The sequence below is a fragment of the Protomyctophum parallelum genome (assembly GCF_964188405.1).
Source record: "Protomyctophum parallelum genome assembly, chromosome: 14".
Lineage (NCBI taxonomy): Eukaryota > Metazoa > Chordata > Actinopteri > Myctophiformes > Myctophidae > Protomyctophum > Protomyctophum parallelum.
The window spans coordinates 21,916,098-21,940,912 of record NC_139709.1 but is presented as its reverse complement, the minus strand read 5'-3'; the positions used below and the strand labels follow the sequence as shown (position 1 = coordinate 21,940,912).

At 43.2% G+C, this 24,815-nt stretch overlaps 1 protein-coding gene across 1 annotated transcript in view; it reads left to right on the top strand.

Moving 5' to 3' along the window:
• LOC310870764 (low-density lipoprotein receptor-related protein 8-like) overlaps positions 1-24,815 on the top strand; it is a gene marked incomplete at its 5' end in the record, with an annotated part of 99,765 nt that overhangs the window by 33,978 nt on the left and 40,972 nt on the right. The window contains 2 exons of the mRNA XM_083782066.1: positions 6,883-7,005; positions 22,591-22,719. Of these exons, the coding sequence (XP_083638192.1) occupies positions 6,883-7,005; positions 22,591-22,719 (252 nt within the window). The remainder of the gene's footprint in view (positions 1-6,882; positions 7,006-22,590; positions 22,720-24,815) is intronic.

The following is a 24,815-nucleotide window of genomic DNA, read 5'->3' as shown; positions in this document are numbered from 1 at the left end:
AGCCTCTGTAGACATTTTTAAAGCTCAGCTCAAGACCCACTTCTACAACATTGCTTTTAATTGATCTTTTATTTATTTATTTTTTTTGTTATTCATGTCCTCACTGTATTGCATTACTGCTTTTTTTTTATGTCGTTGCCTTGCTTTTCTTTTATTCTCCATTGTTCTGTAAAGCACTTTGAGCTGCATTTCATGTCATGAAAGGTGCTATACAAATTAAGTTTTATTATTATTATTATTATTAATGAGGCCATTTGTCTTCTAATGCCCTGGAGAATGTGCTTATCACTGCATTGTGCTGTGTGAAACGTGTCTGTACTTTGGATGTGCTGTAGTGCTGTCGACTTATCCCCGTAGCTGACCATATTCATTTCCTATTTTTATCCTTGTCAGAACATCAGAGTTCTGCACAGATAGCAGTACAAACACAACATACGTATACACGCCACACAGTCGATCTACCTACACAGTAATATCCTCAGTGTTAATTCCATTTGTACACTCTTAGATTTCAATAAATAAGGATTTTACTAAGATGACACAAAACACTATTGATAGTCCCCCTCCTCCCCAACACACACACACTGTAGACTGGAAGGTCTAAGACTCCAGGTGGGGTAGACAGACCGTGGAGCGTTGTTCCTTCTTCAGGGGACGTGACGTGATGTGGTTGGCTGGGGGAACCGCCGAGGGGCCCTCATTCAGTCTGTGTCACTTCTCATCTGTAACTGCTTGGGATAAATGTAGATGGGCTATCAAGGGCAAGAGAGCGAGAGAGAGAGAGAAAACTCACTTGGCGCCCAGGTGTGCCTGTGTATGTGTGTGTGTGTGTGTGTGTGTGTGTGTGTGTGTGTGTGTGTGTGTGTGTGTGTGCGCGCTTGTGGAGACTGCCATATGACAAATGTTTAGTAAGTACTGTCCTTGCTGTCATCTGCTGTAACGTGGCCTCATATTTCATTCCATTCAGTGTCTTGTTTGGCAGCGGTATTCCATGAGTAATATCACTGCTCATGTCACTCTCCATTTCCACGCCTATTGCTCACTTTTCTTGGTTTTCATCCATCCTTCTGTCTGTATATGTCATCTCCTTTATCTTGCCTCCGTTGCTGTATTTTTCTCTTTTCATCTCACTCGCTCTCTCCCTCCCATTGCTCTCTGTCTCTCTCCACATCCCTCTATTATGCCCCCCCTCCTCATACTGTATGTGCATTAAGATTTAAAACCTCCTCTAATTACGAAAAGAGAAAGTCAGTCCAAACAGATGGTGCAAGGATACCCATGGTAACAGTTAATTATCTCTGAGCGAACCATGATCAGAGGATTGTACATTTCAATGAAACTCTTTGAGGTTTGAACTAAAACTCGAGGAGTAGGAGAAGACAACCAGATGTTTATACTGTATGTGTACGTTTGGCCTACAGAGGCCATATGCTGAGTTACAGCAGACCTGGAGCGTGATGAATGGGATGGTGGAAAGCTATAGCCTAGCTCTACATGCAAGGTAATCAAGCTGAGAATTAAACAGCGTTTCCCAAATTCGTACTGTAGTAGCAATGAATCAATAGAGGTGCTCCGATCAGGTGTTTGGGGACAGATCCCGGATCATCGATTGTTTTTCTCACAATCGGCCGATACCGATATTGTGCGCTCTTGCACGGATTATGATGTATACGATTATAAGATTTGCTCAAGAAGGTCAAATGTTCGACTTGGTCTTTGATAGAGTATTTACTTACGCAGGCAGAGCGCGCAAGTAATAATTTCGCCCGGTCTCTTCCGCCGTGACAGCTGTCCCGCCATTCGATGTTTATGCAGAAAAACATCAAATCTGTGCCTGTTTTGCTGGGACCAAACGACCACAAATGACCATATTTCTTACATCATCATTTAGAGCTAGCCATACGTATACTATATACATAATCAGTAAAAATAAAATAGCAAATTGTGCCTGATCTGCTGGGACCAGAGTACGTGGTGTGTATATGTATGACTAGCTCTTAATGATGACGTAAGAAATATGGTCATTTGTGGTCGTTTGGTCCCAGCAAACCAGGCACAGATTTGCTGTTTTCTTGCATAAACATCAAATGGCGGGACAGCTGTCACGATTTTTGGCGCAAAGTAACCACAGTATACCGCTAATCAACTTACAACTACACACTCTATATAGTATATGTATATGTATACATATGTCCTACGTCATCATTTACAGCTAGTCATACGTATACTATATACATAATCAGTATAAAATAAAATAGCAAATTGTGCCTGATCTGCTGGGACTAGAGTACGTGTTGTGTATATGTATGACTAGCTCTCAATGATGACGTAAGAAATATGGTCATTTGTGTAATCTGGTCCCAGCAAACCAGGCACAGATTTGCTGTTTTCTTGCATAAACATCAAATGGCGGGACGGCTGTCATGGTTTTTGGCGCAAAGTAACCACAGTATACCGCTAATCAACTTACAACTACACACTCTATATAGTATATGTATATGTATACGTATGTCTTACGTCATCATTTACAGCTAGTCATACGTATACTATATACATAATCAGTAAAAAATAAAATAGCAAATTGTGCCTAATCTGATGGGACCAGAGTACGTGTTGTGTATATGTATGACTAGCTCTCAATGATGACGTAAGAAATATGGTCATTTGTGTAATCTGGTCCCAGCAAACCAGGCACAGATTTGCTGTTTTCTTGCATAAACATCAAATGGCGGGACGGCTGTCACGGTTTTTGGTGCAAAGTAACCACAGTATACCGCTAATCAATTTACAACTACATACTCTATATGTATACGTATATGTATACGTATGTCTTACGTCATCATTGAGAGCTAGTCATACGTATACTATATACATAATCAGTAAAAATAAAATAGCAACTTGTGCCTGATCTGCTGGGACCAGAGTACGTGGTGTGTATATGTATGACTAGCTCTCAATGATGACGTAAGAAATATGGTCATTTGTGTAATCTGGTCCCAGCAAACCAGGCACAGATTTGCTGTTTTCTTGCATAAACATCAAATGGCGGAACGGCTGTCACGGTTTTTGGCGCAAAGTAACCACAGTATACCGCTAATCAACTTACAACTACATACTCTATATAGTATATGTATACGTATGTCTTACGTCATCATTTACAGCTAGTCATACGTATACTACATACATAATCAGTAAAAAAATAAAATAGCAAATTGTGCCTGATCTGCTGGGACCAGAGTACGTGGTGTGTATATGTATGACTAGCTCTCAATGATGACGTAAGAAATATGGCCATTTGTGTAATCTGGTCCCAGCAAACCAGGCACAGATTTGCTGTTTTCTTGCATAAACATCAAATGGCGGGACGGCTGTCACGGTTTTTGGCGCAAAGTAACCACAGTATGCCGCTAATCAACTTACAACTACACACTCTATAGTATATATATTTATACGTATGTCTTACGTCATCATTTAGAGCTAGTCATACGTATACTACATACATAATCAGTAAAAATTATAATAGCAAATTGTGCCTGATCTGCTGGGACCAGAGTACGTGGTGTGTATATGTATGACTAGCTCTCAATAATGACGTAAGAAATATGGTCATTTGTGTAATCTGTCACGTTTTTGGCGCAAAGTAACGACAGTATACCACTAATCAACTTACAACTACATACTCCATATAGTATATCAGACAGATCAGGCACAATTTGCTATTGTATAACTGCTCTCAATGATGACGTAAGTAATACAACATTATGTTTCTGGGGTGTATAAAAGTAACGAAAGTGTCAAAAAGTTAACCATAAATGTTAACGTTAGTGTAGTGTGCAAACAATTAAATACAAATCCAACTACAGATTACGGAAGTATTTTAGATCATGTATATTTTAACAAATGTGAAAGTATTATTACAGAAATTGAAGTTAGAGACACATTACTCTGATCATGATTTAGTATTAATATCACTATAGTCCAACATGAAATACATTTAAAACAATTGACAATTTACAATAAGTAATACAATAATTATACTGTATAATATATTTTAATTCAGTTTATATACTTTTTTTTCATCACATATCAATGATTTATTTTTCTTTGAAAATAAAGATAGAAACTTGGTGTTTACATGCATAAAGTAGATGGGTAGCAAATAGTTACACCTAATAATTAGACATTTCAAACGTTCCTTCACAGAGATATTGAGATTCCACCGTTTACAGAATAATTATACTGTATAACATATTTTAATTCAATTTATATACCTTTTTCACATATCAATGATTTATTTTTCTTTAAAAAACTAAAAAGGGATCCAGAATATATCTACATCGATAAAACTGTATTTCTTATATAGATAGAAACTTGAACCATACTTAATAATACTAGGTGTTTATATGCATAAAGTAGGTAGGTAACAAATAATGACACCTACAACGGTCAAAAGTACTTGCGCGCGCTGGTTGCGCACTAGTTGGCCATTTATGGCCTACTAGTGCGCACTTGACAGAGTGCAGTTCTAGTTATTACTGCTACTACCTGTAGTGACAAACAAACCCTCTTCATTCAATTTCTTCTTGAGAAGTTTGATACAGTATGGGTAACTCTCTCACTCTCTATCTTTCATCCATTGTCTCACCGTCTCACGCTGGTAGAAATCTGTGTCTGCACACGAGCATGTTGTTCAGTATTCACGGGAGGTGCTGACTGTGAACACACCACTAATGAGTTTACACACTTAAGGGGAGGTGTGAGACTGTGATTTAAAAGCATATCACAGTCTTTGTTTCCATAATCGTCCTCACCTTTAAACAAAAAACTTCTCATAATGTAAACCCATGTCTAAAGCGACATTGCAAGAACAATAATCTGAACCTTGTTTATTATTGCTGGGATGTCAACCTTTTTAACAATATGGGGGAAGAAGCAGAGATACTGTAGAGAGAAACAGACCTACGCTTGGAAGGGTGGAGTGAGTGGGAGCGAGAGAGAAAGTATTTGTCTGACAATGTAGTGTAATGGGGTCAATTCATTATGTTTTGAAGCAGAGCACTGCTAATGTGGCTTTATGAAGTGCAATGAAGTAAGAGTTGCTGGTCTCGCCTCTCGCATATCGGCAGCTAACACAATTACAGCTGAACTACATGCCTGAGCTATTAGAGGCACGGTAATAGACATTCCGTGATTGCTTTTGATAGCGCCAGCCGCCCTGACGACCTGTTATTGGCTTGACATTGAGGTTTCCGTGGGAGGAAACGACAGGAAGCGGGGCAATTAAAAAATCCTGCAGACTGCAGTGTGTCTCTCTCAAGAACCTCAGAGGTTTCATAGTGTGGCAGCAATGTTGGATACACTCAATCACAGAATAAACTGCACCCATGGATTAAAGTAATCTGTCATAAAGTTCTCTTAGCTAACTCTTAGCTTTCTCTAAAGGATGATTTATACTTGGTTTGTGTGCTGGTATCGTGCACGGAAAATGGCTGATCTACAAGCTCACATTGTGTCGCACTCACTGCATTGTGCGATTATAAAGGTCCTATTTTAGATTTGTTAATTTAAGAGTCAAGTCAAGTCAATTTTATTTATATTGCACATTTAAAAACAACAGTAGTTGACCCAAAGTGCTTTCTCAATGACCTTGGGATACATCACTGAGGATACGTCCCAGTTGCATCCAGGCGATGTTATTTTCGTTCTGAATTGTTAAAAGTAGCAATAGAACGTTTTCAGAAACATCTTCCATAAACCCTGATGGCGCAGATCTTTCATGAAAGCAAAGGTTTAAAGCCACAATCTGGTTGGCTGTATGTAGATCAGCACAAAATCAGGTTTTAGGTTATAATATGAAAATATTATGCTAATAGTTTATGAAAACGTGTGGAGGGCTCCTTTCAAACGGTTTTACAAATTGCAGATTGGGACAAAGGTTTTCAGTGTTTTTTTTTGCTTTAATCCCTGTACACCTGAATGCCTCATGATGATATGCCTGCCTGTGTTGATTTTGAGTGTTATGTCAGCTATCATGGTCCCTAACCATTCACTGCCCAGCTTCACCCCAGTCTTACTTCCATTTGCAAGTAAGAGATTTGGGCTGGAGTGAGTGCTGAACACAGCAGCGTGGTTACTGATTACGCTAAATGTAACATGCTATGCAGTATTAGCAGCCAGGGCTGAGACAGCATGGGAACTTACTGCTACTGTTTAACATCGCTGGACAGTTCAGCTGAAAGGCTTTTGAGCAGGAGATTTATTAGACTACTGTACTGCTTGTCCTGTTTGGCGTTAATGCTCTGAGGTAACTGAACGACTCTGACCTCTGTGTGTTTACGTCGCTGTTGCCAAGCTATAGCAGACGCGTCACTTAAGGGGGGTGTGTGTGTGTGTTAAAAAGTGTATAGTGGAGGGGTTACTCAAATAGGCCAGCAAGTTAAAACATCAATGAATGTGGAGTACATCCCAAATGCACGTAAACATTTATTTATGGGAGGGTGCAAAACATATACTGTATATAAAAGACCACTCAAACATAATACAACAACAAATGGCTAGAGCGCTGGCGCGCACACACACAATCCGATAAAGTTGCTGATAGTGAGACGATGGATAACAGACAGAGAGACTGCTTCATCAGGACAATAGGGGAAGAGAGACTGAATACTTCTAAGGGATGCCGAGGTAGAGAGCGCTTGAGAACGTTGCAGAGGAATCACGAAGAGCTTGATCTCCCCCCGACGAACAGGATGATACAGCTGGCCTTCAGATAATGTGACCTGTTGCACTACCGATTAGACCCGATTTAGCAATTGACCATGTGCTTATCTCTCTCTCTCTCTCTCTCTCCCTCTCTCTCTCTCTCCCACTCTCTCTGAGCAGCCAGGAAAACCTGCGCACCAGCAGAGTTTGCCTGCTTAAACGGGCAGTGTGTCCCTGGCCGTTGGCGTTGTGACGGAGAACCAGAATGTCCAGACGGCTCCGACGAGGCAGAGGCCACCTGCAGTAAGTACCCCCAAACCACACCACTCATGCACGTGCGTCAAATGCGCATACGCATCACAATTTCATCTGATCGCGTCACTTATTACTCATTGTCATTATTACTGCATGATTTAATTCAGTGACCCTGTAACCTCTCATTGCCAATGCAGTTTCTTAATTAATTATGTCAGATAATAGGACAGAGGATGTAGTTGTAGTTGCCTTTGAATATCACTCTGTATTCAGTTACAGCCTCAGCACTGTCAGGATGAAAGCCATGCTGGCTAATAATCTCTGCCGGTTTCATGCCGTAGGTGAATACGCAGCACCATGCTCCTCTCAGTCGAGCTAGATAGGGTGTAATTTGTCTCCTCGGGAAGCCCGGTACACAAGACAGGTCTGTAATTTGACTTGCTGCCTCCATTCAGGCAACGCGGCTCAGCCAGCCGCCTCGCCTCTCCCTCCTTCCCCGCTGGTACTCTGCTCGCACACCCCACTACCTCCATTGTGTTTGATGGCGTAGACTGAAGGAAGGAAGGATTGTGATTACTGCTGCCGAGCTGTAAGGCATAAGGCAGGCAGGCCTGCCTGCACTGCCTGCCTCTTCTAGCCTGTGTCACTCTTTTTGACCCACACACAATCCCTGGTGTGGGCTTAAGGCACGTTGGCATTTTCACCATGGACTAAGGCCCAGGGAGGCCGTTATTGGTTTTCCTCCCCCCCCTGGAGTCCCTGCCATGCTTGCTTGTTGCTTTCTCCTTCCCTTGTGTGAGTGAGTACAGACCCCTTGCAGTGTGAGAGTTGAGCAGAGACAGACACCATTAGTGTAGTGATGCTGCAACATTCATGGACCAAGTGTTGGTATGTCTCTGTATTGTCCATTATCTCAGGTACACCTGAGATCTTTCAATACAGAATTTAAAATTTCATGAAAATGTATAGCTCATATTGAAATACTTGATGGAGTATTAGCGTAGCTCTGAAGCCTTAAAGTGGAACTATACATCCTAACAACTAAATAGTGTTTCACGGCATAGGAGTTTGAAACTTCTCCTGGGTTGCACTGCTGACCTCACCAGGCCACACAACACACATTTACTATCATGATTATGGTGTGGCCAGGCGAGACCAGTAGTGCAACCTAGTGACTTTTAGAGAGTTGAAGGTGATTTATACTTTTTTGCAGACCAAAAATCAATCCATTTACAATTTCAATGCTTGTACATCGGGTACAACGGCATGCTGCTACACGTTGTGAGCTTTTTCCCCATAAATCAGGCATTAAGGTGCATCTACTCCTTTGGGTAGGCTAAAATGCCCCGTCATAATGTCAGACGTAGGACAGGATGATGTCGGTGAGATTACCTAGCAATTCTTGAAATGTTACTTGATCCCATCCGCCAATTTCAGCTTTTGATCTTTAAAGCCATTGTTGAAGCAAGTGTGGGAGTCAGTGGGACGGAAATAAGTCATGAGAAACGGAGCAGAAAATTAATTGGGGAAAGCCAGCTGTGTCTTTGTAAGCCTGTTCGTTGGAGTTTTGGAGCTCTTTATTTGGTTTTGTGGGCCATACAGCTAGACCCTGATGAATATTGTAATAGCCGCTAATGTCACCCCCGGAAAGTCTGGTGTGAGGACGGGAGAGGCACAAAGAGACCTCTGGAGGGTAACAAGTTTGCATTGGAAATCCAATTAAACATAAATGAACGAGGGATTCATTCACTTGGTCGCCGAATGCAAAGATAGAGATTGGGGCTGAGAAGAAAGTCATTTATATGGAAATCCCTAATGTATTCAGGTGGTGTTTTTAAATGTGATATGTTTCTGAATGGCAACAGCAAAAAATATAAGTTGGGATTTGTCCTAATCCTTTGCGGTGTCAAAGGCATATCTGTGTATTTGACTTTGGTTTTCACTTTGACAAATAAATATGGAGCCTTGCACACTGTTCATTTATCCATTTGTAACTCAGAGAGTGCAATAATGTAACCAAAAGGACCCGTTGTAGGTCCATTTGGTTACATTTGCACACTGAGGGCTATATCTTGCGCCACTCCTTAACCCTTATCCCCAAACTAATTTGCCATTTTTTACTATTTAAAGGACCTATAACATAAAATTCAACTTTTTCCATTTATTTTGTGTTTTTGGGGCTCCCATATGTGTTTTCTATCCCCACAAATAACCAATTTTGTACAATCAGGCTTTCATATCATGTAAGTGCTTTAATGGAAATTGCTCTCAGGAACAGCTCAACTGATTTTGGTCTCATCGTGATGTCATCAATGTCACCCTACTTTGTATAATTCCTCCTCTTCTTCAGTCTTCAGTTCCAAATTTGCATTTCCACTTTGTTTACAATGTCCACCATTGTTGATTTTCCAAGCTGGCATGGAATGGAAACAAGCCTGGTTTTATCTAGCCTCAGTATTATAATGACTGAAATATTAAATAATCTGCGTATCAGCACCCCCACCACCTCAGGACATTGTGGTACTGCAGCTAAAACTGCTTTCAAAGTCCAGAAAGAAATGACAAGGACTGGTTATATCAGAGTGGTGATTGAGGCTCAAACCATTAGAAATAACTTTGAGGGACATAGACAATATGATATTAAACATTAAAAGCAGTTTTAAAATGCATGTTATTTGCGCTTTAAAAAAAACCCCTTTTAAAATAGTTCAAATAGCCGATCTACAAGCTCACAATGTCTCAATGTACAGTAGATCGGCTAGTTGAACTATTTTAAAATGTTTTTCAAAAACGTTTTAGGGATAAGGATAAGGGTGGCACAAGATGGAGCCCTGCTAAATGAACACTGAGGATTTTACTGTGTAAGTAAACCTGAGCCTTCTGAATATTTCACCCCTCCTAAGCATCTTTCAGCTGACAACAGATATTCCACTTGGCAGGGGGTAAAAAAAGTCCCCGTTTTACAAGCACATATCCACCATGATGGGGCACAGATTTTCGAATGGTGGTCCCAAGGGGGACCTACACGAGGGCCAATTGGAAAGGAAAAAACTAAAAGAATATATCATCATCATCATCAGGTCTCTTGCTCGGTGGTGGGGGTGACGCCACCAATCAGCTTCACCAATCTTCTCCATTTGGGTCGGTCCAGAACTAGGGCCTCGGGCTTTAGCCAGCAATAAGCCCATCATTTAAATTACGTGTTCTCTCCTCCACGTCATCAGTGCCCATAGTTACCCTAGGTTTTGGCACCGGGTGAAAATGGGTTACAAAAATGAAAGAAATGAATTCATAAGATTATTGTGCCAGTTTCCACTGACTTAGTTTCAACCACCTCTGCGCCCCTTTCCACCATTCATACACTAAAATGACGACGAGGTTCCAGGCATTATCATTGAGATACGGGCCTGTTGTCACTGTGCTGCGCGAGAGCCGGGACCCAAGTGTGTCACAGCCAGTCACATGGAAATGATGGAGAAAGTGAGTGGAGGATGCAGATAATTGCACTGTGTTCTCCAGGCGGTACCGTACGTTGCTCAGCGGAAGCCGCTCTGCTCTCTCCACCATGTTGAGCGATCATGCTTCTTAATTACTTTGCATTCTGTTTGTGAGTGACTGAGTGAGTGAGTGAGCGGTGGCCCAGTGCCTGTGTTGTGCCAGCTGCCTGCCTGCTAAATGAGGCAGGGTGAGATTGCAGGCTGCGCCGTCACGAGTCTCTGCAAGATGTCAATTACACCGGTCCAAAGTCTTGTGTTTCATGAGCTGCTTTAACCCAATTTGGGCGGGAACCCCTTTTGGTGTTAGCATTATGCTATGCTTTAGCTATTGAAAAATAGCAGATCTACAGCTACGAGCTTGTAGGTCTGCTATTTTTGAAAAACATTTTTTGAATCTGATCTCAGGTCAAAATGGGTTAAGATGCGGACATTAACCTTTTGATCTTTTAATTGAGAAAATGTAACCCTGAAATGCTAACTGTATCTCTATTATAATAATTATAAGTATAACCCTTAACAAAGGCACACATGCAATCACATATAGCGCTTCACTGAAATGAGTGCTGGTTTTCGGCTGCCATGACAACGCTGCAGGAGGGAATCATCACAAGTCATCAGCAGCACGGCTGTGACTGCGATGCGATTGTCAAAATTGTTATTCGTGTTGTTGCCAATCACCCAAGTTCTATGTTGGAAAATAGTGTAAACTTTACTGTAAAGTGAATATTACTAGCGTTCTATAAAGGTTTTGTTTGGGACATAACGCTACTGATCAGTATGTGCATGCATGCCATGCACGGTGTGTGTTCCCCCTCCTTTTTGAGGCAAGTTGGCAAAAGCCGACCAACTCTAAGCTCCTCCTAAGACCTGAGGCTTCCCTCCGGCTCCATGAGTTGCTCACAAATCAGTTGAAACACCTTGGCATCTATCCTCACTGTTTACCTGCCTCTCCTGTACCCATGCTTACAGTACCACAGTGATGGTTATTCACTTTATTCTGGTTATTCTTGTTGTTGCTAAAAATGGTCTCTTCACTGCCACAATGTGTTTGGCATATGGGAAGAGTGAAGAGGAGAGCTGGCTGGTTATGAGTATGACACACTGCAAAGGGCATTTCCTCTAGTTTACAGCCATATTTACACTTATTGTACGATAGTGTCTCTCACCAAAATTAGCCAATATACATCGCAGTGTGTCACGTTGTGAGCTTGTCGATCGGCTGCTTTTGGCACGGGACCCTGCACCGCAATGCATTATGGAGCGTTAACATAGGGCACAGCACATCTTATTACATCTGTCAAGGGACACTGAGTTTCTCTCTCGCGCACAAGCTGCACATTCTGTTCATTTTATTTCACTGACATCTTTGGCTTTCTCGCACTGCTATTTGCCCTGTCCCATGCACATGCCTGCAAGAAACACTCAGATATTCTGGACCCAGCTCAAATGAGACGTATGCCAGAATCATTATTGTTGAGCGAGCATGGTCCCAATTACATGCTGGAGTAGAGCTACACTGGCATATTAAAAAATTATAACACATTTTGGCTACCGTTTTCTTGCTGTGTGGGTTAGTCGCAGGCACTGAAAAATGAGCGACTCTTTGCGAAGAAACAGTGCTACACTAATGTGTAATCAGAGAGTCATTTGGCTAGCACAGCTTGCTGTACGGTGGCTCTCTGTATGGTTGTTGTGAGCAATGGCATTTTTTCTGTGCAGGAGCCATCAGCCAGTCGGTGCTGGGGCAGGAAATTGCTGAGTTCAGCTTACTTTTTTGCAAGGCATTTTTCTGCCTGTACTTTGAAATAGCTCCCTGGGATCCAGCAGATGGAAGGGAAGTCGGGAAACTCACTTCACTTCCTCTTCTTCCCCTGAAAAATGCTTATTCACCTTAAAGCCTCGCTGTAGTTTTTAACCTGAAGTGAAAAACAGGGTTTTTTCATGTCCTTTTTAAGTATAGGAACATGCATCTCTTCAAAAGAAAAAGCCACAAACTGTTGTCACTGTTGTGACAAATGACTTTTGTGTTTGAGACAATTGTGTTCTCTCTGTCCATGCACATAGTGTCGCGTGCACGCATCCACCCATGGGTGACATCAGACGTCATCAACATATGGAATTAATTATGTACTGGCCGTATATGGAGAGTGTCTTGAGTGCACAGGGTTTGATCATCATAAATCAACATATGGAATGTCAGAACAAGTCAGCTCCATATATGGAGGTTTGAGCTCAGATGTAGAGTTGCTGGCCGGCTCCATATATGCATATCTAGGTGATGATTCAGTCTTCTCCATATGGTTATTAAGAGTTAGATGAGGTCAGTGTCGTGATCTTCATATATGGAGATGGCCATATATGGTGACATGACGTGTCACGAGGCTTGACCATATATGGAGTTTTTAATTTATTTCTATTCTATTTCTATTTATTTCTATTCATTTTTACTTGTGTTGGATTGTGGTGATATTTTGTATGCATACCTGTGCTCGGATATGGTAGCTTACCATGCTTCCCTGAAATTCCTTCCTACAAAATGAAAAGCCTCGCTCACTGCTGTTGGTTATATACTTGTGTTTTAGACATTTACATATTTTACACATTCACAAAGCAATTATTGGTATGCTCTCATCCTACCTTTGTGCTAATATCTCATGGAAAAGTACAGTACAGTATGTACTTCATGTATTATCTTTCAGCCTGCAATAGGTTGCAGAGTGTTGCAGAGTGATTTGACTAATTAATTTCGTGAAAATCTAAATTGAAAGAATTGGAGGCAAAATCATTAAGCGGTCCTTGCTTTCAATTCATTTTTTTTTAATTAACCTTTTACTCTGCTATGATAAAAATCCTTAGTAGTGTTTTTGGGAAACTATTTGTTTTGATCTGTGTTGCTTCTTATCTTGGCCTCCATTGAACAAGCACATAATTATTTCGTGCAAGGTGCCTTGATGGAAATCTGAAAATCAGACCGACACCGGTAGTCCTACTGATGAGTGAACTTGAATAGTTTTTTTCCTCACAGTTGCTTGGCTGGTTTTTGGAGGTTGGTTAGCTTATTTCTGTCATGACAGTTTGCAACACTGCCAATCATACTGACGAGTACTTCTGATTGCTGATTGGCTGCCTTGTCTCCAGCAACAACCTATAACATCCCATAGTCTGCACGCCATGAAGAAGAGTCAAAACATAATACCGGTACTATCCATGTGGAAAATAAACCACACGCAACAACGTGAACGGCATGACGACACGCATTGCAGGCTACTGCGGACCCCCGCGCTGACCTCTGCAGGGGTCCGCTGTATTCTGTGTGGGGGTCCGCAGAATTCTTGTTTCTATTCTATTTTGGAGAATGAGTGACAGGGCCTCACCTGCGATTTACTGGCTTAATAGCAGGGAATATTCGCTTTCTAAAGATGTTTGTACTGCACATTTGTCATCGAACTGCATGTTTGTGACTTTACTCTGTAATGTAGGCTGATTTTCATGAATATAGATGTGTCTAGTGTCTACCCAGAGACTGTGAAATGTACTCTTTCATATTGCAGTCAATCTAGGTATCTAGGAAAAGAAATGTAGCTTAGCTTATACTGCACAAACCCTGGTAGTACAGCACTGATGCTAATGTACTTTGCTGATAACGTTTTCCTGTCCCGTGTGTCTGCTGCACCTGATCCATAATTCAGGGAGAGGGACAGGGCCATGCTAGCCTGGCCTAATGAAGCCGTAAATCTGCTTGTGACTCATGTTAGCAGAGCGCTTTGTGTCGTTTCAGCTCGGGGGTAGAGAGTCCAGATTATCTAACCCCCGCCGTTCAACATCAGACTAATATTCAAATGAACAAGCATGCACAGTACACCAAAGTTTTGACACACACACAGATGCACAATTTGCACAAATGAGATCACTATACTGTAGATGCACGATGAGTAGTGATCTAGGCTAGCGTATAGGCTAGTCTAGTAATGGCAGTCTCCTGAAGTGCTTGCAGACGATTTTGGACGATTTTGGCCGTCTTATCCATCTTGTCAGACAAGTGCAAGTTTCAGTGTACAATGGCCTGGCAGAAGAGGACTGCATGGGTTGGCAGTTCTCAAAATGTATATACAGTACTGTACTCTATTTCACCAATTGATATCTCGATCCCCCCTTCTCCGCTCCCTCCATTGGCCCCCAGGTTGCTGCCCGCACAGAGTACAAATCGCTGATGCTGGCCTACAAATAGGGATGCTCCGATCGATCGGTGGCCGGCCGATCACCGATCGATCGGATCGGATCGGCCGTGCAAAATCCACCGATCCGCGAAACCGATCTCCAAAGCAAAAAGCTGCGCCGTTTACATCCAAAAATAATGTGTCACTTTCTCGGTTCTGCACCGCTTTTGGAGAAGTGTAGAACTGGCAGCGCAACGAATCCCCCCCCCCCCCCACACACACCCCAGGGAGGGAGGGGGGAGAGAGAGAGAAAAGAGAGAGAGAGAGAGCGAGAAAGAGCATGCACGTCTTCACCCCAGCGAGGGAGGGAGACGGAGAGAAAGAGAGAGCTCCTCAGCTCCAGTCCAGTCGTTACCTTTTTTCTCATTGACCAGCAGCAAAGGGAGCTACCGGTAACTATAATCCAAATTGTTAGACAAGTAGTGTGCCCTGATACAACTTTCTTAGAAATGTGCATGTTGCCTGCAGTGGCAGTGAGTTTCTGTAGCAGCTAGTTTTCGGGAGGGCGGGGGGGCAGTCGGTTTGGGGGGGTTCCCGACGGCTGCGCGTCGCTTCCTCCTCTGACAGAGGGGAGGCGAGTAAGCGACGCCGTCAGAAGCCCCCTTGCTCAGGAAGGCCCCCTCACGCAGACACACAACGTGTGTTGTTACGATAACATACAGCCTATGTACAAGGAATATAAACACAAGACCGTGGCGCAAAACTTCATATTTACCCTGCTCTAATGCAACAAAAGTGTGTTCTTACATCCTCCATTTCACGATTTCAGCACTCGTGAGTAAATTAATTTAATTGCTATTATGAAAGTTTTCAGTGACGTTGCACCCACAGGACCTGAATAGCTTTTTTCAGGAAGGTATGATATGCTGGATTTATTGGGATTGGCAATTTGGGGAAAGGAGGAGGAGGAGGTGATCAAGCAGCTCCACAAGACCACAACATATTTGGTAGGCTCAAGGCTGTATTTATTTTCCTTTTTTTTTCTCTCGTGGGTGCATGGGATGATGGGAGCCCCTCCAGCAGGCTAGGGAGCCCTGCTCAGGTTAGCGGAAAATGACCGAAGTAAAAATAATAATATATATATATATATATATTAAAAAAGATCGGGATCGTAATCGGCCGATCTTTAAAAAAAAAGATCGGTGATCGGGATCGGCCCCCAAAAACGTGATCGGAGCATCCCTACCTACAAAGCAACCAAAGGTATGGCACCCCCATATCTTGGAGGCTGGCAGAACCTTTAACACCCGGGACAACGCTCCACATGTGCCAGACTCTTCTCCCTTCCTATTGCAATCAGAACTGCAAACTCACTCCCAATCTTCTGCCGTAGTCTGAAAACTCTCCTCTTCAGACTCTATCTCTTAGCCCGTAGCACTTGCACTAGCCTTGACGACCTTACAGGCGTAGGCAAAGGCTAAATTTATGTAACTTAGATAGCATTTTATGTAGACATAGCACTCTATAGTGTATACTCAAGTCATATCGTTTTATTGTACAGATATTCTACTCTTAGTCGGATATGTTAGCTCCTTAGCTTGCTTATGATCCTTGATGACTATCTTCATGTATTTCACTAGTACAGACCACACATTCAATCAAACATCGTTTAACATGGTTCAGCATTTATTTAGAAGAGAAGTGGAACATGAGAAGGAATGATAGAAGATGCATATAAATGGCATTAGACTGCATGAATGGTATGAGGGGAAGGGGATGAGGATGAAGGCACGGGAAGGGGGGTGAGGATGAGTGGGAGGATCCGAGGGGCCGGATGAATGAGTGAGGAGGGGTAGGTGGGGTGGGGGAGTGAGGATGAGACCTGGAGGGAGTGAGGGGGGAGGATGAAGGTGAAGACTAGGCCCCTGGGGGGATAGGTGAAGGATGAAGGTCGAAGCCCTGGGGGGGGTAGGATGAAGGGCAGGCTCCAGGGGGGTAGGATACCCTGAGTGTTTGGCCTGGGGTCTGAGTAGCGGGGTGTCCTTCTGTTCGAATGAGGACGCGCATCCAATCCGAGGCCCTCATCTGGAACCTGAAACTGGAGAACGAGAGTTAGTATGAGAAATGGGAGGGAGGGAGGGGTACGAGATACGATGCACGAGTGGCAGGTGAAACAGACTGGCATATATACTCTTCCCTTGATGTAGCGAGGGCGGTGATAGGGCGGAGAGCTTGACAGTTGCCATGGCAGCGAGGCCTCGGCGAGTGGCGAGGGTGGAGCTGAGATCAGTAACCATGGCAGGTAAATGGTGGAGTTAACTGAAGCTGTGGAGAAGTTGATTGAGCTCGATACTTGAGGCAGGCCTAGGAATGGAATTAGCATGGAATGGGTGGCAGAGGGAACCAACGATCTTATCTTGAAAGCGTGGTCTTCCTCCTGAACATACGTTGTACAGTACCAACTCCATTTGATGTAATACCATGTGTTCTTCTTGCGTACTGTAAATCACTCTGGGAAATAGGTCATTCAATCACCTTTTTCAGCTCTCACAAATGTTGGTCCCATTTTATTTGTGCCTGTGTATCTTTGTCTTTGTATAAATGAATAGATAAAAAGATCTTAACGTCATGTTAAGTTAGTGTGAAATTGTGACAATGACACCATTTCACGGTCAACGAACCATCCGTTCTATGTTTGTGTCTCATCATACAAGATTGCAACTAATATAATTTTTCAGCTCCACAGTGTATAATAATGATGATAATATCAAGTACCCAAAGACGCTTATTATGTATAGTAGGAACTCTCTGTTTAGCAGTTTACCAACATCCTGTAATCCATGTTTTAGGCAAATGTACATGCAATTTTTGCTAGTTCATAGCTTCATAGTTCATGGTTCATGGTTCATGCAATAAACCATGGGTGGCATTGTGGTGGGTGGCAGTGACAAAGTGCAACAGCAAAAAAGAAAGCTACAGTGATGAGACCTTGTCAAGTTGAGGTGAGCACTGACTTGGCTGTTGTAACTGACGATGATGAATTCCAGAACAGGACTCCTGCCAAAGACAAGATAGACAAGACAATATGGGTTTTTTAAACCCGCCTATATGACCAACACAGGCTCACTCCATCAGTTTGTCTAGACAAGTAATTGGCTTTTATTATATTGCCTTTGTCTTCAAGCAAAAACCCATTAGTCACTTATTCGTTCCAAATGAAAATAATTAAAAAATGCTAGACGAGTCAATAAATGCCTAGTGTAGCTGTGAAGTAGGTTGGCACACGACTGATATTTGGATCTCTCGTTCGTGACGGCGAGGATGAGTGTGGATTAAGCGCATGCTTCATCAAAAAGCCATCCGATTAAAGGATGTGACAGCTCTCTTTTCCCTGCATGGTGGTTTGTAATTCTCCTCCAGTCTTCGTCCTCCCTGTTCTTTCTGCTGTTATAGGCAGCTTTGTTTTGTCTTAAGCATTTGAGTCAAAAAGGTCATTCAGGAGATGCTTTTCATCTATCATTCGCTGTCTCTCTTGTCGACAAGAACTGATTTGAAGCTGATATGTTCAGTAGTTTTATGTAGGATTTTTATGTTGCTCTTAGCATTACTCTCTCGCACGCGCACGCACACATGCGCGTGCGCGCGTGCGCACGCACACACACACACACACACACACACACACACACACACACACACACACACACACACACACACACACACACTTATTTTTTCCATTTAATACAACATAACTTTGGACCAATAAATCAGCTTAATTGCATTTGGCGTTATTCTCTTTTTCATTGTTGAATAGTTTCATTTTCCTCACCTCTTTCATCTTCTGCCTTCATGTCCCCCTGTTCTCTCTTGGTTTAGTGGCGTTTTTATGTGTGCCTGTGCTGCCTCTGCCCATCTGCCTTTTCTACTCGCTTCATTTAATCTACTATACTTGTTTTGTCTCCAATTGTTGTCAACATTACATTTTTATACAAATTGTGCTTTGACCAGAACTGTCATTCGTAAGCCTCTGGCATAATATCAGATGGGTAGATGTTTTCACTCGATAAGCAGAAATTCATCTTTGAATGTCAGCAAGCAGTATGTTGGTCCCTGAGTGGTAGAATCATCCATGCAGCGCTGCAATGCAGTGCTTTGTGGTATTCCGGTCTCAGGGTCAGGACCTGGCTGCATCAGCGCTCCTTGCAGCTCTGTCTTGGCTCTTTTCGACAACAAGAAGTAGGCAAATCATGCCATGTATCGTGTTTCGCAGGTTCAGGATTAATTTCAATACTCTTTGGCTCGGTTTCATATACGGTTCTTGAAACTTACTGTAATTTGGGACATGCTCAGGAGCTAGTAAGGTTGGGCGATATGCCAAATGTTTTCAACCGCCCATCGTCTGACAAATATTCGCCGATTAACGATGTATTCGTGTCATAAAAGTAAAGTGAGAACAGCTCACTGCAGGTCGCAAAAAAGACAGATCTACAAGCTCTCAAGGCGCCGCGTCCTGCCTGTTTTTGCAGCTCTGTTCGCTAGGCATTGAGAGCTTGTAGATCAGTTTGTTTCTGCAGCACAGCTGCGCAGCCACTGCCAGGGTAACTTGCTCCCTTGCCTCCTCGCACCGGTCAGTCGGAGGCTCGGAGCAGAGCAGCGGAGCCCACAAGCTGCTGCGGCCGGGCTGCTGCTGATCTACAAGCTCTCAAGGCATCGCGTCCTGCCTGTTTTTGCAGTGCCGTTCGCTACGCGTTGAGAGCTTGTAGATCTGTCTATTTTTGCAGCGCTGGTGTCGGTGTTCGTTCACGTTGTCAATAAAAATATCTTAGATTACAGGCGGATATGAAGTTCAATCAGTGGGTTGCAGCACCAGTAGGGGCTACACGCTAAGCTAATGCTAAGCTAAGCGCTATTATGATCCCCGAGCCTATACACTAACACTAGTAGACAGTTTTTTTATTTCCCCCCCCCGACTTCACGGGTGAGGCATTGGGATTTTGATGAGACACGAGACAGCAGTGTGCATTCTGTTGTGACTGTATATTATTAAACTGCATGGGTCTGGACTCCGGAGCTTAAACAACATGTAGGCTACAGCCTCCCTCAGCTCCCAGGCTCCCAGCCTTTACTTTGGCTGGCGGCTGCCGTAAGTGCCGTGCTCCGGTGCCCGATGCTGCTGAGTGCGGGGACTGTTGGAGCATACATTATAACGGAGGAGGTGATTTCCACCCGGCCGCTGTTACTACTTTGCTGGGCCAAATTGATTCACATGATTGCTCACACTTTACAGGTTAATTGGGCTAAATCGTCCCGAGAAATCGCCTAATAAAAATATTCGGCGATTGGATTTGTATATTCGCGATTGACGATGTATTCGTATCGTCACCCAACCCTAGGAGCTAGTAGAGTTCTGGGAACCCATGGGAAGAGCAAGCGGTATTCTTGATCTGGATTGGTCAAACTGAGGTGATGACACTGGAACCTGACATTTTTCAAATATTTTAAAGATAACACAAAAATAGCCGATCTACAGTACAAGCTCACAACACGCTGATTCACGACATATTGTGAGCTTGTACATCTTTGACAGCAGATAATTATTGCTTTTGACCTCTTTTTCTCCTCCTTAGTTGTATCCTACTGATTCACCTACGAATGTCCTCCCGCCCAACACTCCATGCTGACAGGTGCCGCCCCAACCCGTAGGATTACGTGCAATGACAATTATCACCCGCCCGGCTTCCTTCCCCCAAACACAGGTCAATTATCACCCGCCCGGCTTCCTTCCCCCAAAGTAAACACAGGTCAATTGTGTTCGTGTAGACACTTGACAAAGCTGGATGCACCTCGGTAGATTGGAACTCAGAGCGGTTCTTTGTGTGATGTACCTCCCCTTCAGGGGTGGTTCTGATTATAATGGAACTCAGAGCGGTTCTTTGTGTGATGTACCTCCCCTTCAGGGGTGGTTCTGATTATAATGGAACTCAGAGCGGTTCTTTGTGTGATGTACCTCCCCTTCAGGGGTGGTTCTGATTATAATGGAACTCAGAGCGGTTCTTTGTGTGATGTACCTCCCCTTCAGGGGTGGTTCTGATTATAATGGAAACGTAAACAAAAAAAATATCACAGAACTTAATGGGTTTTGGAATGCTTTAGGTTCTGGAAGGTTCTGGATTACCCTTCATAGTCGAAAACAGCTGTCAGGCAATGGCTTGCCTTTTTCTCCACCCTTTCCTCCCTGCTCTCCTCCCTCCTCCATCACACCTCTATCACACCTCCAGAACACCGAGACACTCAGACATGACGTCCGTGCATGCCTGGGGGCGAGGATTGAAGGTCGCACTGTCAAGCCGCTGTATGTTGATTCTTATTCATGGCTTTGTCTGAGGCCGCCATTTCATAAATGTGGCTATCTACTGTCTTGTGTTGCTGCCCCTGCAAGAAGTTACATTTCCCTAGCGAGATGATTGTAATTGTAGGTTTCTTTCTGCTGCACTATACACACTGCACTACACAGTTCCAGGGGACACGCTACAAAAACAACAACAATGTGTGACTAAATTGTTATACTAAAAGGGATACACATTTAATATAAGTACAGTTGTTTTTAATTATCTCTTTTTTTGGCATACATGCAGCTGTGTTTTTATTTACCCTAGACTAGATGTTTGAGCAGAACATCTCTCCTTCTGGTGCACAAAGCTAATTGTACCTAAAGTTGGCAGCGATTGTGCCAGAGATTCATTCGGGCCCCTTAATGACAATAACCTCGTAAATGATATTCATTAGCAAGGTTTGCTGTCAGCCGTCGTGCCACAAATTAGCCTCTGTTATTCCATCGCTTGTCAGAATGTAATAGTGTCAATCCAGAGTTCTCACCTGAACATAGCAGTTAGGGTTAGGGTTAAAACATTAACATGCAGAGACAAAGATGAATGACTTGTCCATCACACTGACCCATTGATTTAGTTACATGTATGTTGTTTTTACTGGCCTGTAAGCCGAGATGCATAATTATGGGCAGCATGTTCACAATCACCACTAAACCCAGACTAATCTGGATCAAACTTGCCTTGTGCCAACTACAGCATATTGACCGGAGGAGGAGGAGGAGCCTGGGTTGTTCTTTTGCTCGGTGATCTATTGTGGATTTTAATTGTTGGAAATGGGATATATAAAACCGGATAGCACCCCACTTTAACCCAGGGTTTAGTTGTCTGCTGGGATATATACTGTACAGTATAACCGAATAGCACCCCACTTTAACCCAGGGTTTAGTATGGGGGGTATATTTTGGGCTATACACCTGTGACAGCTGCCGGATTGATTGAGTAATGGAGTTGTTGTCTAGGGCTGCAGCTATTGGTTATTTTCTTAGGGATTATTCTATTGATTACTTCTATTTTTACATTAACAAATTCACTATTGACACGACTATCGATTATTCCACTTAATCCTCTAAGGGGTGCAGAGGACAATTTTGATCTGATCAGATTTTCAGCTAATTTTGCTATATTACCAACTGCTGCAGAGGTTCAAAGAGAAAGCTCCAAAGTATGAGTTCTCGTTTACTTTGGGTTTGGACCGGTGGCTTGGTTCCAACAGAAATCAGATTTTTTCTAAAACGAGCCGAATTCAAAATAAGAGCGACTTGTGATTAGTCAACACTGGTTTTATTTACTTTTAAGTTTACTTACAGAAAGTAGATGGAGATTTAGGAGTAGGTAACGTTCCATGACATCTGTGATTCTGGTCATCATCGGAATTTCGTATTTTTTCTTCTCAAAAGTAGATGGGGACATACCCCCTCCCCCATTTAACTGGGTACATCAGTACCCAGTTTCCTCATCCAAATGTAATTATTTTATTACATTATCGATTATCAATTATTTATAATCAGTGCAGCATTCTTAGGTTGGTGGTTGCTGTGTTTATGAGGCCACCACAGAGATCATTATGTTCTCCTTCGTGTGTGCCCCCCACAGGCAAACAGACGTGTCCTCCGGAGAAATTCGACTGTGGGGGCGCCACCAACAAGTGTGTGTCGTTATCATGGAGATGTGATGGAGAGAAGGACTGCGAGAACGGGTCAGACGAGGAGGACTGCGCTGCCGGTGAGTGTGGTCCATTGTCCGTATGTGGTGGATCAGTCTTATTGGGGGAGAGGGGCATTCCTTCTTATTACTCATTTTGTACTACTGATAAGAAAAGAAAAAAAAATACATATATATATATATATTCCAAAAGAGAGATTTTTTATAGTTGTTGGTCTGTAACACATTGTCAAGAAGCAGTTCAGTCAGATAATTCACACATTGATTTAACCAAAATGCATTAGAATTCAAGTGTGGATAATATTTAATATTTAATCTTGGCGTACGGCTCTGCTACATTTTTCTCCCTGCTCAGCACAATTAGACAGTCATAATTAAGCATTAAGAGCAGGGAGATGGATAACAACCCCCCCATGGGGAACAGAACTAACAGCAGAGCCCACTGGTGGTGCTGGGGTGCTGCTCCCGTGCATGCGGTTAGGGTTAGGTTAGGGTTTGAGGTAGGTTGTCAGTCTAATGACTGTCGGACCAATAGTAGCGTCGGAACTAAAGCCTGCACCATCATCTCTCACTCGTGTTCCAGAGGCTAGCGGCTTGAAAGCTCAGCAGGAGGTATGCTATCAAATGGAATTTAAAAAAGGGGACATATTAGTTAATGAGCACTTGCACCGGGGAAAACATTGCCTTGCTGTTCAATATTTATTGCAAAAAACGGTGGCAAAATAAAATAGGCCTCACTCTGTCATCATCAACGACCTCATCTGAACGCTCGGTTCTCAGACGTCGTGCATGTTGACAACGAGCACCCCCCCATCCCTACGTTTCCCCAGAGTGACTTCTCTTGGCCTACTTCTGAGCTGCTGTGAAGAATCGTCTTTTCTATTTCCTTTGCGCTCTCCTCCACGTTGAGGGAGAAATGATGGAGACGACAGGCCCATAGGGGCGTGTGTGTGTGTGTGTGTGTGTGTGTTTGGACTTTGAAGATTTTGCTCTGCAGCACGTGGCAGGAACGTGACAGGAGTGAAGAAAATATCCATTTCCATATCATATCCTCATGTAGATCATTTTGTATATTTTCTGTTGACATCTGCACACTTACCACAATAGGAGGTGTTCCGCCTGTACTACATCTGTTCATGTATGTCTTGAAAAAAGACATAAGACAAATTCAGGATGGAGAACACACACACACACATTCGTTCGTGCATGTGTGTGTGCGAGAGCGTATACAGCCTCCTTCATGCAGCTCTGGGCAGAGAATATTTAACGAAAACGTTGTGAGGTGCACTTCATCTTGGCCAGACTGCTGCCTTAAATGTCCACGTTAGTGGCAACAAGGCATTCCTAATGTGCCCACATCAGCCTGCGTACAAGGACGTCTTTTTTCTGTGTCCTCCGATCTCAGAGTGGCCTCACACAGTGGTTCACTAAAAGTGGGTAGTGATCCCATCGACTTAATACCCTCTTAGCTCGCAGGGCTTTTCACTGCGCCATCCATTGAGACCCACTCTAGCCTGGACTAATCCTTTTTACATTCTAATGTCTGTATTGACGCGGGGTCTAAGCCTTTCAATAGTGAATCAGGGAAGCCTGCCAGCCAGTCTGTTTGGCTGGCTGACCTCCTCCCCACCCCCAAGCTATGTGCTGATAGTAGGTTCCAGGAGGCAGACTGTGACCCTACAGGGCTACAGATAGTTGTTAATTAGTGTTAATTAGTCCTGATCATGACACTTCATCAGACTATTGATTGGTCCTCTTCGTCTGAAAGATGATATCTGTGTGGGAAAAAGAGACTGAGCAAGTGACTTGAGGACAAACAGATGTTGTGGAAAAGAAAGCTCTTTAAGGTTGTCTCACTGCTGGCCATTCTCAAGGCTGTGTGTGTGTGTGTGTGTGTGTGTGTGTGTGTGTGTGTGTGTGTGTGTGTGTCATCAACAGAGTTGTTGTGGACGTGGAGACCTTGAGTAGAGGTCACACTTTACAGTATTTTAGCAGGGCTGGGAGGATGATAATTGATTTTCTGCCCTCTTGCAACTTAGAAACGTTAGCACATTAGATAGCTCTTAATTACGAGCAGCCAAAGCCTTCACATGTTTTAATTTGCAGAAGTCAAACAGTGTCGAGGGAGGATAGCTGGAATTTACTCATCGGAGCGA